Source organism: Salvia miltiorrhiza, chromosome 1 (assembly GCF_028751815.1).
Source record: "Salvia miltiorrhiza cultivar Shanhuang (shh) chromosome 1, IMPLAD_Smil_shh, whole genome shotgun sequence".
Classification (NCBI taxonomy): Eukaryota; Viridiplantae; Streptophyta; class Magnoliopsida; order Lamiales; family Lamiaceae; genus Salvia; species Salvia miltiorrhiza.
Window position 1 is genome coordinate 65,230,215 of NC_080387.1, and position 17,947 is coordinate 65,248,161.

The 17,947-nt window shown below is 40.8% G+C and overlaps 1 protein-coding gene and 1 long non-coding RNA gene across 3 annotated transcripts; both read right to left on the reverse strand.

The window, feature by feature from the left end:
• Window positions 1-12,639: 12,639 nt before the first annotated feature.
• LOC131005057 (uncharacterized) lies at window positions 12,640-15,436 on the reverse strand. The gene is made up of 2 exons (XM_057931851.1): window positions 14,098-15,436; window positions 12,640-14,004 (listed from the first exon to the last, which is right to left on the reverse strand). Exons 1-2 carry the CDS (start codon window positions 14,865-14,867, stop codon window positions 12,831-12,833), a joined length of 1,944 nt encoding a protein of 647 aa, XP_057787834.1. The 5' UTR covers window positions 14,868-15,436; the 3' UTR covers window positions 12,640-12,830.
• A 126-nt stretch (window positions 15,437-15,562) lies between these two features.
• LOC131005058 (uncharacterized) lies at window positions 15,563-17,717 on the reverse strand. Of its 2 annotated transcripts, XR_009095199.1 has the most exons (5): window positions 17,154-17,506; window positions 16,474-16,616; window positions 16,133-16,234; window positions 15,848-15,916; window positions 15,563-15,764 (listed from the first exon to the last, which is right to left on the reverse strand). It is a non-coding gene; the product is annotated as an uncharacterized LOC131005058 (long non-coding RNA). The 2 variants fall into 2 exon arrangements; XR_009095198.1 differs by having other exon boundaries at window positions 16,474-17,717.
• Window positions 17,718-17,947: the final 230 nt, after the last annotated feature.

Sequence of the window (17,947 nt, forward strand, 5' to 3'; positions counted from 1 at the left end):
TGTTAGGTAGCATATGTAACATAAGAAAACAAAAATTGAAATAAACAAACACCACACCAGGGAATTCCCTAGAACCACATATCTGTTTTATTGATATTATGGCCCCGAACCTCGTTAAAACCCCTGTGGGGAAAAAGAGTATCCGGTCTACAAGTGATTACTCCTGCTAAGAAGCAGTTATACATAGAACTTTTTGAGTGTGTTTATATTCCATGGTCTGGGTAGAGCTCTGCCATCTGAATCCGACAATATGTACGCACCTCCTCCCAAAACCTCTGTGACAATGTATGGCCCTTCCCAATTGGCTTCGAACTTACCCACCGCCTTTAATGCGTCAGCTCGCTTGAGAACCAAATCTCCCTTCGACAATTTCCTCACTCTGACCCTTTTGTCATATCCCGCCTTGATGATGCCTTTGTACTTGGCCGCTCTGATACGGGCTTCCTCCCTCTGTGCTTCCACCAAGTCCAGCTCTGCTCGGCGGAGCTCCTCATTGTGCTCAGTGTCATACGTGGTAATCCGGTATGATTCTAGTCGTGCCTCTGCTGGTATCACCGCATTGGATCCATACACCAGCGTGAATGGTGCCTCCCCTGTCGCCGTTTTTGGACTGGTTCGGTAAGCCCAAAGAACGGTATCCAGCTCCTCCACCCACTTCCCTCTGCTCTGATTTAGCCTCTTCTTGATGCCCTCACATATGGTCCTATTAGCCAATTCTACTTGTCCATTTGCCTGTGGATGAGCCACCGAGACAAAACGCTGTGTGATATCCATTCGATCGCAGAAGTCCGCAACCCGTTGCCCCGTAAATTGAGTCCCATTATCAGACACGATGATGCGTGGCACTCCGAATCTGCAGCAGATATTCCTCCAGATAAAACGTTCCACTGTAACTTCATCGATCTTGCTCACGGCCTCAGCTTCGACCCATTTGGAAAAATAGTCCACTGCCACAATGAGAAAGCATTTCCCTCCAGGTGCTGTAGGCAGCTTCCCAACTATATCAATGCCCCATTTATCAAACGGACAAGCGGCGTACATTACACCCATGGGCTCCCCTGGTATGTTGATTTTCCCGGCATGCCGCTGGCAAGCTTCACACTTGCGGACAAATTCTCTGGCTTCCTGGTTGATGTGAGGCCAGTAAAAACCTGCCCGAATGATCTTGCGCACAAGGTCTCGAAATCCGGTGTGCCCGCCGCAGCAACCTGCATGAATCTCTTTCAGAGCAAAGTTAGCTTCCTCTGGCGATAAACATTTTAGCAGAGGTTGAGTAAAAGATCTTTTGAAGAGTTGATCATTGATTAGGCAGTAATTTTCATAGCGAGCCCTCTGGTTGGACTCTCTGCTTAGTCGTTCCCCTGTCTTCAGAAAGTGTATAATCGGAGCCCGCCAATCATCTCTGATCTCTACCGAGAATACCTGCGAAGTTTCCATCTCTCTGGTGTCACAAAGTAGAATAATCTCGTCGCTCCAAGTTTGCTCTACTGCGCTAGCCATGCGCGCCAGTAGGTCGGCCTTCGTGTTCTCTTCCCGAGAGATCTGTTCGAGCTTGAACTCCATGAATTTTTCTTTCATTTCGTTAATTTTGGTATGGTACGCCTTCATCCTCTGATCCTTGACATTATAACTTCCCGAGAATTGTTGTGCAACCAACTGGGAGTCTGTCTTTATAATGACACACTCAGCTTTAAGCTCTGACAGGATATGAGCCCCTCTGACCACGGCCTCATACTCCGCCTCATTGTTAGATAACCGACAGGTGAATTTGATGGCGAACTGGTATGTCCCATAACCTGGCGAAGTAATATAAACCCCGATTCCGCACCCCTCTTTTGTCACTGACCCATCCACATAAGCCACCCAGAACTCTGGTATGGGACGACGAGTTGTTTCTTGTATGAAGTCTGCCAATGCCTGCGCCTTGATCGCCGTTCGTGGCTCGTACTCTACATCATATTCCCCTAGTTCCACAGCCCATTTGACCATTCTTCCCGACAAATCTGTGCGCCCCAAAACTTGTTTAAAAGGTAAAGACGTGCGCACCACCACTCGATGTGAAAGGAAATAAGGCCTCAGCTTTCTTGCCGTGATCATGACCGCCAGAGCCGCCTTCTCGATCTCTGTGTAGTTGAGCTCAGGGCCCTGAATAATTCTGCTGACAAAATAGATAGGTCTCTGATGACTTCCTTCCTCTCTGATTAGCACAGAGCTGATTGACTCCTCCCCCATAGCTATGTATAAATACAACGTTTCTCCCGGGACCGGCTTGGTCAGGGTTGGGAGTTTCGCTAGGTATACTTTAAGATCCTCAAATGCTGCGCGGCATTCCTCTGTCCACAAAAACTTGGCTCCCTTCCTCAACACTTTGAAAAACGGCATGCTCCGTTCTGCCGATCTCGATATAAACCTGCTTAGGGCAGTGATACGCCCGTTCAGGGTCTGCACCTCCTTGATTCCTCTAGGCGGTGTCATTTCCAAAATAGCTTTGACCTTGTCGGCGTTGACCTCAATCCCTGCTGGCGTGACTTTATACCCCAAGAATTTCCCTGTTGTGACCCCAAAAGTGCACTTGGCTGGGTTCAACATGAGTCTGTGATCTCTGACTACCGTGAAGATTTCTTCCAGATCTACCACATGGTCCTCTGCCCTGTTACTCCGTACGAGCATATCGTCTACGTATACTGAGATATTCTTAGCAAGCTGTTCTTTGAAAATTTTCTCCATCATCCGCTGATATGTGGCTCCTGCATTCTTCAGACCGAACGGCATACTCTTCCACCCATATACTCCGCAACAGACGGCAAAGGCCGTTTTGGCTATGTCTCCCCTGTTCATCTTTACCTGATGATACCCTTGGTACGCATCCATCATGGATAATAAGGCACATCCTGAAGTGGAGTCCACTAATTGGTCAATCCTCGGCAGAGGATAGTGGTCCTTCGGACAAGCAGCGTTTAAATCTCGGAAGTCCACACACATCCTCCAGGTGTTTGTTTTCTTGGGTACCATCACTGCGTTTGAAATCCACTCTGGGTATTGCACTTCTACAATATGCCCAACTTTCAATAATTCATAGACCTGCTCTCTGATGGCAGCGTCCTTTTCAGCCCCAAAATTCCTTGTCCGTTGCTTTACCGGCTTGACCTTAGGGTCCACGTTGAGGCAATGCTCCGCCAACCCTCTATCGATTCCCTTCAAATCTGAGGTACTAAAAGCGAACACATCCGCATTTCGTCGAAGACAACCAATGAGCTCTTCTCTGACTTGATCACTCATGGCCGATCCAATCTTAGTCTGGAAACCCTCTTTCCCTGGAAATAACTCTATCATATTGCAAACATCGCTAGTGGACACCAGCGCGGTTTTCTCTGTGGAGTCTCTGTCTTTTAATAAATCCGCCAACTCTTGGCGTTCCTCTGCTGGGGCATGCACCTCGCCCACTTTCCCCCTCTTCCGGGCGTTCGATCCCTCTGTCCATCTTTCCCTTTTCTGCCCCGCTGACTGCGTGAGCATTTGCACGTGGCATGCTTTTGATGTCGTCTGATCGCCACAAACTTCTCCCACTCTTCCACCCTCGATTGGAAACTTCATTTTTAGGTGAAACAAAGAGATAACTGCCTTGAATGCCGTCAAGGCAGGCCGGCCGAGTATGACATTGTATGAGGGTTTGGGCATATCCACCACTAAGAAACGTACCATCCTTGTTTTATTGCCCGACACTGTACTGCCAAGGATCAACGGCAGCTCTACATACCCTAGGGGCATGACCATCTCTCCTCCAAACCCAAACAGAGGAGCATTTGTCGGCTCAACATGAGCGTTAATTCCCATATTTTGGAGACATTCCTTGTACAAGATGTTTACAGCGCTGCCCGAATCCACGAAAATTCGGTGAATAATGCAGCCGGCGATGTCCGCCGTGATGACCAGCGCATCATCATGTGGATACATTAATGTGCGTATATCCTCTACTCCAAAAGTGATTGCCGGCTCCTCTGCCGCGCTGGTGATTTCCATGACCCTTTTAGGATAATACCCTGCTTTGACTGCTCTGACGACTTGCTTTTTAGCCCTATTTGATGTGGGCATCCCGTTTTCCCCACAAATCATGTGAACTTCCCTCCTATATGGGGGGGGAGGAAGATTTTGTCTATCTGCCCCTTCTCTGCGATTATCCTGGTTATCATCGAGCCTGCGATCTCTGTTGTTATTCCCCTGCTCTCGTCGCTGATCCCGGTTATTTCTTTGATCCCTCTGATCTCGCTGATCTCTCTGATCCCGCTGATCCCTCTGATCAGTCCTCCTCTGACCTTCATTTCCCCTGTCAATGAAGTGGTCGAGACATCCCTGGCGCACCAATAACTCCAATTGGTGCTTAAGGTGTCCACAATATTTCGTGTAATGCCCGAAGGAATTGTGATATTAACACAACTTATTATTAGGCCCTTCCTGCGGCGGCCCAGTCCGGTAAGTCCCCGGTGCCCTAAAGAACGGCTGATCCTTTATTAGATGAAAAATTTCTTCTTGTGGTTTAATCAAGGGCGTGTATTCGGTAAACCGCGTTACTTCATTCACTGTGCGCTGTTGATTAGATGGCATTCCTCCCTGGGGTGGGAGTACCCTAGGAGGCAACCCTCTGAATGGGGCCCTATCTTGCTGTCTTTGTCGTTCGGGTGCTTCCTCAGCTTTCTTGACTCTGTGTTTCTCATTTTCCACCTTCCTCGCCATTTTGGCGTCCTCCAACTGTAGATACCCCGGCAGCCTTGCCATGATGTCATCAAAATCCCTTGCTGGTCGAATTTGTAATTCGTCAAAAAAGATTCCTGGCCTGAGTCCTCTGACATAGGCGCAGTTTTTAATTTGCGATTCTGCCTCTGGCACCTCCAGAGCAGCAAGATTAAACCTTGTTGTGTACTCCCGAAGCGTTTCTCCCTGCTCCTGCTTAATATCCATCAGCGAAAGGGCTGATTTCCCTACCCTCCGTGAACTCGCGAACTGACGCAAAAAACGAGTCTGTAATTCTTCGAAAGAGTGAATGGAATTTGGGGGCAGCGTCCCAAACCATAACTGGGCTGGTCCAGTAAGGGTAGTGGAGAAGATCCGGCACTTGATGCCCTCCGTGTACATGTGCAACGTAACCAACCCCTCAAACCGATTGAGGTGTACCTCCGGATCGGTAGTGCCATCGTAATCCAGTGAGATGGGCTTGTAGCTCCTAGGTAAGGCATCTGCCAAAATATCGTCCGAGAAAGGACTGCGGTTGTGGATCGGGTGGAACCTCGATGTCTTAGCTCTCTTGTCCCCCTTATGCCTCCCCTGTTCCCTTCTGTCCCTGGGTACTTCATGAGCGTGGCGCTTGTGGACTCTATATTCATGTCTGCCAGAGGAATACTCCGGCTCTCTTTCCTCTGACCTCTCTGTGTAGCGTGATTTTTCCGATCGATGGGACTTTTCCACCCGGTGCGATTTTCCTGACCTTTGTTCCCTGTCCTCCCTTCGGGATTTCTCCCTCAGTGATTCCTCCAGATCCTGGAGTTGATGTTTTAGCTGAGACACTTGGTTTTTTAGCCGAGCTTTCTCCCTCGGTCTCTCTTCCTCGAACACCAAAGAGACGGATTGACTATCAGACTCGTCAACCCTCTCCTTTCTCACCACACTGTTAAGTCTGACCCGGCTCCCCTCTGGTCTTCTTTCCACTTCCCTGTTAGCAGGGTCCCCTTGTACTTCCAGAGGCACCGCAGCTTGTTTGTTGATTGCTAAAGTGTTTACCTCCTGAGCAGCGGGAGGTGGGGCCTCAGCGCCCTGCAGAGTAGCCGTTCCCACCAGTGGAGCTACAGTGGGAACAGCGGACAACATGGGAGTTCCTAGTGCCTGACGCACAGCGGAGTAGTGAAGCAGCGCCATCATCTGTTCCATCGATCCAAACGTGATTTGTCCCGCTCCAGACGCGGGAGTTAAGCATGGCATGTCAGATCCTGGAGTCACCAAAGCAGATCTCTGGAGACTTGCATTCAACCCTGTCAACGGAGTGGCGGGGATAGCCTGAAACCCTGGTGGGGCAGTGAAGGTAGCATTGCCCTGGAGGCCCGGGAACAATGAAGGTGGCATCTCCGTGGTGAGAGCAGCGGAGTCGAACTCCCTTTCTAGGTTGCGGTGAGCATCTGATGATCCCATGGTACCTACATGTAAACAAAGTGAGAAATGATATCGAGGACGAAAGAACAAAACCCTCCGCTACCGACGGGAATTCCGGTATAAGAAACCCAATAAAAAATCCCAATCACCGGTACGAAGACCGTTAGAATATTCCCTTCCAAGTAACCCTACACTCTGAGAAATAAACCCAGAGTATAGTTTGAGGAAACAGAGCCCTCAGTAAAATCCAGCAGATGCAAGATACCCAGAGACAAGTACAAGCAGAGCAACCATCAGAAGACATGTTAGCACGCTTCATTAAACATGATAACAGAAGGAATTATGTAAAATGCTACTATAATATGAAGATTAGTCAGGGAAAACATGGAAAGCATAAATAATCATTTCCCATAAGTGAAGACCGTCCCCAAAACAACAATGCAAATCTCACCACAACAAATACGCATCCATGCCGGTAAATACCCTCGAAATCGAAGATTAGCCACGAAAACCCATAGATCCGCAGTAAAAAACCCCAATATGCCAGGAACAGAACATAATTTCCCCACTCCATCATCGGAATCGAAGATCAACCACGAAAATCACGAAAAACACCCATAAAACCCCTCCCTTAAACGAAAAAAACGTCTATAAACCCCCGGCACAGAGCCAACATAGCAAGAACAAAGCATCAATTCCAATCCAACGATATAGAACAAAGATTTATCATTCAGACAAAGGAAGTAACGGTAATTATCGAACCCCAGTAAAGAAGACCCACGGATTTAACAGCATGAACCCAAACACAGCAGAAGTAAAGTACTAATCGACGTATTATCGATGCAGACCCATGGATTAACAGTAATAGCCACACGCTTGACTGAAAACAGTACAACATTCGGTAAATCCCTAGTATAATTCTAAGATTATCGGAGGAAACACGTAAATCGCCCACAATTATCACATTGACACGTAAAACACCCATGCACAAGTGGCATATACTCAAGATATCGAAGATCCATAAGAAAACGACGAACATAATTGGAACAGAGCACCAAATTATAATTTCTTCATGCAAAACACTGGATCGGTGAAGAAAACGTCAATTCTACGAGAGAATCCCTTATTTACGGACAACTAGTCCGGATCAACGGTAAATAAACGTAAATTTCCCCCGATTCATGTTTCATACCCGTCGCCACCTTTCCTCATGCACTCAAAACATAAATCAGCGCAGATTAAAGAAAATTAATGACATATTGACCCGGAAAACACAATTTAAACAATCAAAAACAACTAGTTGTCCCGATTATCGGACCCATCGGTGCCGACGCCCACAAATCCGATTGGATTTACAGATCTGCGTACGCCGGCGACCGTAACCTCACGTCTTAATTCAGTAGCTTTCCCACAGACGGCGCCAGTTGGTGTTTACGGAACCAACACCTAAACTATAATATGAAAAGTAAAAGCTATACCTAGAGATGATCGGAAAGAGTGAAGTAAAGCAATCGGAAAACTGGAGCCCAAGAGAAAAACTGACTGTTGTATTTGAAAATATGAGATAGCGTAAAAAATAATACACGAGCTCGGGCCCTATTTATAGATTTACAAGCGGAGGGGTAAAATAGTAAAAACATCTTCGGTGCATGCGTCCTGCGTGGTGGAAGGGTACGTTGGTAATTTCGATAATACGCGGGAGACCTTCCCGCGCGTTTATTGGCTCCTCTGATGGAAGTGTCTTCTCTGGCGAAGGCGTCTTCTCTGGTGATATTGACATCTCTGGCATGAAGAACTTCCCTGGAAAACACGTCTTCTCTGGCAAGGGCGTCTCCTCTGGCGGTAATGACTTCCCTGATGGAGTTTGACTTTTCTGGCGCGGATGATTTCTCTGGAGGAGAGGGCTCCTCTGTCAAGAATGACTTCTCTGGTGCGGATGACTCATCTGGCTAGAGTCATTCCTCTGATGGATGAAATCCTTCTGGTATAAATGGTTCTTCTGACCCATACGGCTCCTCTGATGAGAGTGGTTCATCTGATTTGTACTCTCTCCCTACTCTGCATGTATTGCTCCTCACCATTTGTTATTTAGATTATGCTTGTCTTTTAATAAAAAATGCCTAAAATATACTAAATGTTCAACAAAAAATTGTAGTGTATTGAAACTAATTTGTAATATATTGAAACTATAATCTATGAAAATGTTGTTCGTTATTATTACTATTATGCTCGTATTTTAGTAAAAAATGTCTTAAATATGCGTAATGCCTAAAAAAATTTGGCCCCTCCCTCCCTCCGAACTTAATTCTAGGCTCCGTCCCTGCGCATATGCAAGTGTTTTATTGTGTTCCAAGTAGAAAACAAACACTACAACAATATATCTCTGCAAGCGTTTAATTGTGTTCAAGTAGGAATCAAACACTACAACAATATATCTCTCGTTGACGAATAATTACACATGTTCTAGTAAATTGGATATTTTCGTAAAAATGCCCTCGTTTTTATAAAGATCAGTAATTGGAGTTTGATTCACGATTCTCCCTCCTTAAATCAGTACATTAAAAAGAAAAGAACAAGACTCGTTTATGAAGAGTCATATCTAATGAATATAAACAAAAATAGAAACACTGCAAAATTCATTTACGTGCACCATGCTGCGTCTTTCAATTTTTCATAGGCTTCATTGCACTTTCACTACAACACAAATTTTGTAACTAGACTGTTGTACTGTCTTCTTCTGCAATAAATAAATTAACTGACTAAAATTGACGATCGTTAAATAAAAGAATGAGTTAAATTCAGTCACAAACTAGGAATTACGGCAACAGAAAAATGACATCAGAAATCGACAAAATAATATGAGTAGGAAAATTTGGACAAAACGAGTACTAATTGACTAATCTCCACACACGTATATTGACGTTCATTTCTTCTTTATTGGAAGCAGGCCAAATTGTCGGACTTTGACACCGACGTTACTTTTTGGAACTTCCTGCTTATTTATTTATTATGTATGTATTCATATATTTTATTTTTAGAATTTTACAAGAAAAAAAAAAACCGACTATATTAATTGAGATTTTATTAGAAAAAAAGACGAATGTCTATATTAAAGAGTTATTAGTGAGTTCCTATCTTATAAATCAAGTGAAAGATAGATACGTACGTTGTACTAAAATTACGTTAATCGGTAATGTGTATGATGTGTAATGGTTTTTTTTTTAATGATGTGTAATGATAAAATTATATAATATACTAATATTTAAATAACACATCCGATTTTATCGTTGGGAATAATTAATGAAAGCCAGTGCCTTAGTAGATTTAAGTTTTAACAATGGTTTGAATTGTAGGTCTTTCTAGATATTTTTGGTTTCTTTTGTAGATAGTCAATAGGGGAGTGTCCACGTAGTTTGAAGCCTTAGAAAAAAATTTAGATGCTAATATTTTGTACATAAGTTTACAAATTTGACACGCCTTTCAGATTTTGTTTTATTCCAATTACTTTATATAAGTACGTTTTAATAGTTTATGCAATTAGCTAGGCTCGACTTCTAAACTATGAGATCTAAGGTTGAAAACCTACCCTAGCTCAACATGATTAGAAGCAGACAATCTAGATGTAAAATGTAATTCGATATTCGAATTCAGCTTATTGCTGAGCAAAACAAGTTCACATGTAAATAAAGTTTTCATAAAAAATTACTTCTAAATTTTAGATATGTTTTATTTGGGTTTATTGACACAAAATAAGAGGTATAACAGGAGTGCATGCGGAGTAATTTGGTGTGATTTGACATCAAATCAAATTAATAAATTTGTATCAGATAAATTAACGATAAAACTATTTAAATAAATCAATTAAATTTGTATAAAATAAAATTGTATAATAAAATTCGGTGTGATCAATAATTGAGAAAATTAATTGTAGAAGTTTCTTAAATTTTAATTTTTAAATGTTACGCAGATCATATTCTACAATGAATAAGTCCTAATTAAGACGCCAATATTACATGCAAATAGCATGCTTGACTTTACTATTCTATGTTGACACTAATTAAGAAATACAAAACAATCAAATGATGGTCCACAATATTTAAAACCACACGCACATTTGAGAAATGTTGCTCGTGAGTTGTGATGCCATGCATGACACCATCAATTTCGACACACTAGTTTATGCACTTTTTATATTTAGACTTTTTTGTCACACACTATTACTTCGTATTTATGATACATTAGTTTTGTTACATGTTAATAACTCCTATGTCAAACATATCTAATTTGCCAAATAAAATATGATTTTGTAATAGAGAATTCAAAAATAATTGGATATATCGAAATCGAAGTTATCCTAATTATTACTTCACTATCACGATTTTGGGTCAATACTTATTTATTGGTAGTTAGAAAAATTCATGAGCTGCTCATGTCTATAATCCATGTGGATTTTCAATGTGGAATAAATTGGTCTTTGGTCTTCTTAGATTCTTGCATTTAGTTTCCTTTAATTTCCATACTAATTCCTTTAGTCCGTACTCCTCGTGTTTCTGTCTCATTCCAAGTTAGGGTCAAATTAAGAAACGTAATTATTGAAATCTAACCTATTATATATACAACCATAATTAATCTATATATTCATGATTCATATATAGTTTCCCGTGTCCTAATTAGCAAGTCTTGAATTAGAATTTCAACTTTTTTTATTCACAAATTGACAATGATGACCAACATATAATTAATATAAAACAAAACTAAATATAATAACATAGTAACACAGTATTAATTATAAATATGACAATAATTATAATAAGGTAATGTTTTTCTCTTTATATATATTTTCAGAATATTATACTTAATCATGTAAAACAAGGGCAGGTGGTAGCCGAAATTGGAACAGTATTGATATATTTATTGAGTTTTTAAAAATTCTATACAATCATACTTTAGTGATAAGAGTTGACGTGTTAATGTCTATGTCGGTGTTGCACGTTTTATATCCACACAGGGAGATATAGCTAGAGTGACTTTAATTTCATCCACATCTACATATTTTTTATATTATTATAATACTCAAGTCTGAGGCAAAATTGGATCGACTAAATTAAGAAACAAAGTTTTTTTTTCTTTCTTTTAAATTTGATTACTAAATTACATGAAATGAAGTCTTGTAGAGTATGAGATTTTCTTTTAATCGTGAAATAGGTCAAAATTTGGATATAAGTTATATGTTTATAATTTTAATTGGAGATGGAGTGATTCAAATAAATTCAGATGTATCTTGTGTAAAATATAGTAAATAAGTTTTTATGGAACATTGTGAATTCGCACTAAAAAAATTATGAATTAGAAAAAAATTATTTTTCATCATCTCTAAGGATTTAAACCATAGACCATAAGTCCCCAAGGGGACACCAAACGATGCGACCTCCTGTGTGTGAACAGTGAGGTCTCGGGTTCAAACTCCACTGCTTCCCCTCCCCAACTCCCCCCCCCCCCCCAAAAAAAAAAACATAGACCATAAATTTATTCATCAAATTCATAAATTCACTATAAATCATCACGATTTAAGACTGAAAATGATTCATATTTTATATGATATACATCTAAATTTATTTGAACTACTCTATAAATATTTACTTTTTATATATTATGAATTTGGGAGTGGGTTACCATGAGAACACATCTTAAAATAAGAAACAAGAGCAATTTTCAATGTATGAATTTTATGTAGAACACCTATGAATTTGCTGTATAAATGTATGAATTGTAAAAAATAATTTATTGCTACCTTTGGGATTCAAACTCAGGATCATAAATTCATCCAACAGGGTTACGAATCAACCGTTGATCTTGATGATCTAAGAGCTGAAAATAATTTTTATTTTATATATTAAGAAGTGTACTTATTTTAGCCCTCCTCGTGAATTTGGATATAAATTTGACTCTCTTTTTAGGAGGAGACAATTTTTTCTCACAAGTTTTTGTCATTACATAATTATGATTATAAGGAAGTAGGGTTCAAATTCCACCTATCTCCGTGAATCCAAAAAAAAAAAATAGTAAAACAATTAAAGAATATTATTGATAAAAATTTGTTGTCAATTGTTTTTTAATATTAAAAATTAAGGTGCTGTAACACAACACATCACCAAGAGTGAGAGTTAGCACAATTTGCACTTTATTGGGCCATTTTTTTTATAACTAAAGTGTAATATAGGCCCATTATAGAATATGTATATTTTTCTTCAGGGGATTACGTACAGTGTAATAAGGTATGGAAAAAAAGTAGGGGAATCCTACGTCAAAATTAAAAAAAGAAAATATTGTAAAGACTGAAGTAGAAGCTTTTATGTGACGGAAATGTATTTAAATTTTTTGCTGGCTACCAATTGCAACGACTGTATAAATTCCTCATATTTATTCACACACATTTCTAGACTCTAGTATCAGTCGGCTCATCTTAATAGAATCTGTCTCAACACTACTTACTCCCGAAAATGAAAATATGGAAACGAGTAAACCAATAATTTATATGGTGCGCAGCAGGAGTAATTATCACCACCAGATTGAGTATCACATTACTCAACAACTGATGTAACAAAGTTAGTTAAAACAGCAAAAACTTAAGACACATAATTACAATTCCAAGTACAAGTTTGGTAAGAATCTGAATCTGAAGTTTAGGTTTGTCAATCGAGGGGAAGAACATCATCGTTGGACCATTCACCGCATCCACAGGCGAAGAAGTTGCACGATGCACATCGAAATCCAACATCATTTCGCTCTTTATTACCACAAACGTGACAACGAAGTTTTGTGAAGAAACGTTCAAGCGTGAGAGGATGGTGGTGAATGGCGGCAATGGCGAATTCCCTCCCATACTTGAAGTCTCTACAGTAGGGTGCTACAGTAGGAAGGCATCTGGGGTGATAAGAGGCATCACAGTGGCGGCAGTGATACATCCAGCACTTGGGATTCATCTCCTTCTCACATTCATCGCAGTAGAATTTCTCAGGGTGGTTCACGGCCGCCTCAAATGCCAGCGGCAGCGCGTGCTTGTCCAGCCACCGCGTGTCGGCTGTTCCCGGCAGCAGAACGCATCTGCAGCACAAGTTGAACTCGCATTTTTGGCACGTGTAGAATATGGCTCCCGGGTGTAGGAGAAATTCGCTGCAGCCGATGCAGCGGATGTGGAGAGAGTCTTTGTAATCCTCTCCGTCAACCAGTTTGAGATAGTGGTGGCGCTGCGGGTGAGCCTCGTGTTTGATGGTGCTGGGCAGAGAAGAGCACTTTATATCTGCTTTGAACTCGCATTCTGCACATGAATAATAGAGTCCATTTGTATAAAACTTGCAGATACTGCACTTGATCCAGTCCAGTTTGGGACAAGTTTGAAGCCTCAACAGTTGCTTCTTGTGTTGGCGGTGGAATGGTTGAGAAGGTCTCAACTCCAGGGGTAAGCGGAAGCACGCCCAGTGAAGAAAGTATTTGCCTTCCACACAGCTGTAGTAATTAATGTGTGAAGAAGATGATGACTTCTTTTTCTCGTGATATATGGGTGCAGTGCACCCATCACAAACCAATTTTGATGTTTGTCCATAGTTAAGATTATAATCATCATCATCACTACTGTTTTCTTCTTCTTCTTGATGATCATCATGAGAAGGAGATGATGATGATGAGACTAAACTAAGTTGATGATGGTGGTTATGAAATTTGTATTTGCCGGCATTGATGTTCTCCTCCTCCTCATCATGAGCTGCACCTACTCTCATAACAAAAGGTCTGATCAGCTCCTCAGCTATGTCGTTTATTGGGAATTGAATCACATCTTCGTCTTCACCTACATCCACCTCGTTATCTCTGTAAAGAAACCATAATCAAAACAAACTCTATTAGATAGTAATCGGGAAAAAATTGAAGGAATATAATTTAGTTAAGAGAGAGTAATCTTACAAAGTATTGGGAGGTACTGAGGATGCAGTGATGGCGCACTTGATATGGACGACATATCTGCAAAGTCTGCAATGATACACCCAATGTTTCCGCAGCAACGGCTTACGACATATATCACATTTGAAGTTAAACATGACATATTCTATGGGGAAGTGAAAATCGAGGGAGAGCGGGTGCTGGTGGTGGGGGAACTGCGCGGTGAGGGCCAAGGCCGCGCAGCTCTCGTGTATCCAGTACTGGCAAGCGACGCACACGTACGAGGACCCGTGCTGCCTCGTCCCGCACGCGTCGCACCTGAACGAGCACGACCTCCCGGGCCGGCGCCACGACCTCAGTTGGTGCTGCGGGTGGCTCATGCTATGATCATCACCAGCCACACACATGACGCCCATGCTGGATGCACATCTCATGTGCATGTGGAAGTAGCAGCCGCTGCTCGAGCAGTGGTAGCCCACCTCTGACCTCATATCCAGCTCACAGACCGCGCATTCCCCCGCCCACGTTTCTTTCGTTTGGGTAAGCGTGTGTTGGGGAGGGTGCGTGGGATGCGTGATGCTTCTCGGCATTTCTGCACATTCTTCGTGTATTACGAAATCGCTGCCGCATTTCTTGCTGCAGCTATAGCCTACTTCGCCGTAGAAGCGCCTCCGACAGCAGTGGCATATGCTTTCCACGCGAGTTTCGGTTAGAGCAAGTGGATGGTCGTGCAAGAAATGATCAAGAATCACCTCCTCTTCCTCCTTTGTCATCTCTCTTCCTTTCTCACTCATTCTATGTGTGTTTTTCTTTTCCTCTATACTTGCATTTTGTGTTCTCAGCTCTCAATTACTGCTACTTTTATTATTGATCAACAAACAGAATCGGACTAAAGTGTTATAAGGCGATCTTCAAATGTGAGAAAGGAATATACCAAAGAAATTACTTTTGGTCAGCAAAGAATTTTATTTTATTTATTTAGTTGTTATTGTGGCGGTAGTTTCTCAAGAAATTAAATCTTCTAGACTTCCTAACTCATACAAACTTCAAACGTGAGCAAAGAATATATCCATTACGTTATATCATAAACTCACTCCTTCCTACCACAGAATGCATACTTAATTATTATTTTCGTCGACCCTCCCAATAAAAATGTATGAAATTCATTTTTTGAAAACTATCCCTTAACAAGTTGGAGGAAGTATAATTTTCTTTGCATTAGAATTTAGACATAGGCCTTCTCTTTTTTGAATATAACACGCTAGTTAGGTCAACATATATTTGCAAGTAAAAACTCTTTGATGGAAGCCATTAGTTACACACATAAAATTTTATAAAAGAAAAATCAAACCACACAATTACACAAATATTATAATGGCACGTACGGGATGGTAACACAAAAACTAGCGTAACATAAGAAACAAATGGCATCTCTAAATCTGAGTAATCCAAAGCCAGTCGGGGATCCTCACTCATCCCCAATATAATGTCCCAAAATATTGAAATTTTGATTACATATAATATTAATTAAGTCTAGTTTTTTACATGAACCGGCCCTAATCCTTTAAATGCATCTCTTTTGCAAATGAGTGCACCAAATCCTTGTAAACATCTCTCTCTTGTTTTGCTGCTTTAAGCTTAGCCTCAAGAGTTGATTCGCTAGAACTAGAGCAAATAGCTTCTTCATCAACCTTGAAACAAGATATATATATTTGAAGTAAGCATATTGAATATCAATATACCAAAACAGAAATTAAAAAGAAACTTAGCTTACTCCGTGTGGACTTTGGTGCTCTTGTTTCATCAAATGAACCAAGAATATTAATGTGAAATAGCCACAGTTCTTGCAATCACAAACACCAGACATAAAAGCCATATATATTAGCAGAGCACCAAATTAAACAAATCATTCAACCTATCAAATCCTATTTTCCACTTTTAATTAGTTTAATGAATGGTATGATGCCAAAAATAAAATGACATACATGCAACCTTAATTGAAGTAGTACTGTTTAAGGCAAATTAACAAATAAAGATCTGTAAAAGTGGTTGCACTTACAATAGTTCCACAACGAAAATAATATTGGCCAATGGTATTCCTAGAGTTGGAAATTTCAGCTTTCATGATGTGGGCACATAATGGGCATTTGTAGAGTGAATTCTGCAAGCATAAACAAATATTGTTTTACAACTAGTGAGTAGTGAACCCCCCACCCATTAAAAGCTGAAATCGTTGCTGTCTTTTACATTCACAAAATCAATTAATTAAGTACTTATAGATTCTCTGTAATATAGTATCAAACTTCACATAGGATACCATAATACTTTATACAAGTTGTATATATAATAAGTAGGCAGGATATAATATACAGATTGAAAAGAAGAGGTTGGTATGATTACCTTGGATAACCATTCTTTCTCAGCAGTAAACCTTCCAAAAGTAGACAAAGCCTCTTTTTCGCTGTCAAATTTACAATGTATTGCATTGGGAAATCAATCGACTTGAGCTTTGCAAGCCTCCCAGCTCTTGTAAATGCCAGCCACTTTACCCACAAATTAAAGACTACATACATTTTACCCATCATGCTGACACAGATTGTAAATACAACACATAAATTAAATAACCAAAAATAATCTAAACCTAAGCCGTATCCAAGATGAGCAGACGTGTAACACTGATTAGGAAATTAATCAGTTAAGTATTTACATCTTGAGAAAAGGTTTAGGTTGGAGTCATAGGAAAATGTGGGAAAATTTTATATCACACCCACTTTTTTTTATTTGATTTTCTCTAAGAAAGAAAACATGGGAAAATAGTACTCCATTACACTAGCTACTAGCCCATGATAATACTTATCAAGAATTGGAGTGAAAAATATGTGAAAAGAGTAAAAAATAAGTGAAAATTTGTGTTTTCCATGAAAGAGAGGGCATAGTTGTATGTTATGAGCTAGAGATAGGAGATTGAATTAATAGAAGTTACATATATTAGTAGATCTGGAAGAAATAAAAATAAAGGGGGAATTGAAGGCTTAGATCTGAAATATGAAGACGAGTTTAGTGGTAAAAGGGAGGCTTACAAGAAGCGGTTGGGCGAGGCGGCGGAAATCGGAAAGAGGGGAGCGGCAGACCTAATTTTATGCTTTGCTTGTTTGTTTTCTTGTTGTAAGTGATGATTTGATATGCTTTTTGATAAATAAAAAAGAGTATTTCCCAAAAAAAATAGTAGTAAGCATTTTGTGAAGGAGCTGCCTTTTAGAGATGAGTCTCAAACCAAACATGGAACTTTCATGCTAATTGTTGCTCCACCATGACCATGGAAGTAGATCTATTTTGGAACCAAAATGATTCATATTGGACGATCGGACTCGTGCTGAATGGCCTACGCGGCCAGCTTATTTAGTATGAATCATAGTTCAACTATTTCTTAATCTACTTCAACCTTCTCCGAGTCTGGCTACACTACCCAAGGCGACAAATCTACTACGTCTTGGCGTGGTCGCACCGAAAGGTACGTACGGTGGAGGTTGGTTGAAGATGATGTTACGCGGCGTTCAGAACCAGTCTTGAAGTGGAAGTGAATGAATTAGAAAAAACGAAGAAGAAGAGGCCTAAGGGACTGCTGTGAAACCTTCTTCCAAGTGCTTTTTCGGTTCCAATTCAATGTCTATAGAGAGAGGGAATAGAGCCTTTCCGGGCCTCAGAAAGCAAAGCATGGGCTCATGCAAAACTCCTGAAGGTGAAGCACCGACTCTTTAAATTAAAGAAAATCCTTTACAAAAAATGCTTACTATGAAGAATCATTTGAGCAGCTAGCCAATTCCACCGATGGATCATGGATCATTTGAGCAAAACATTTCTATTAGGGATGTCA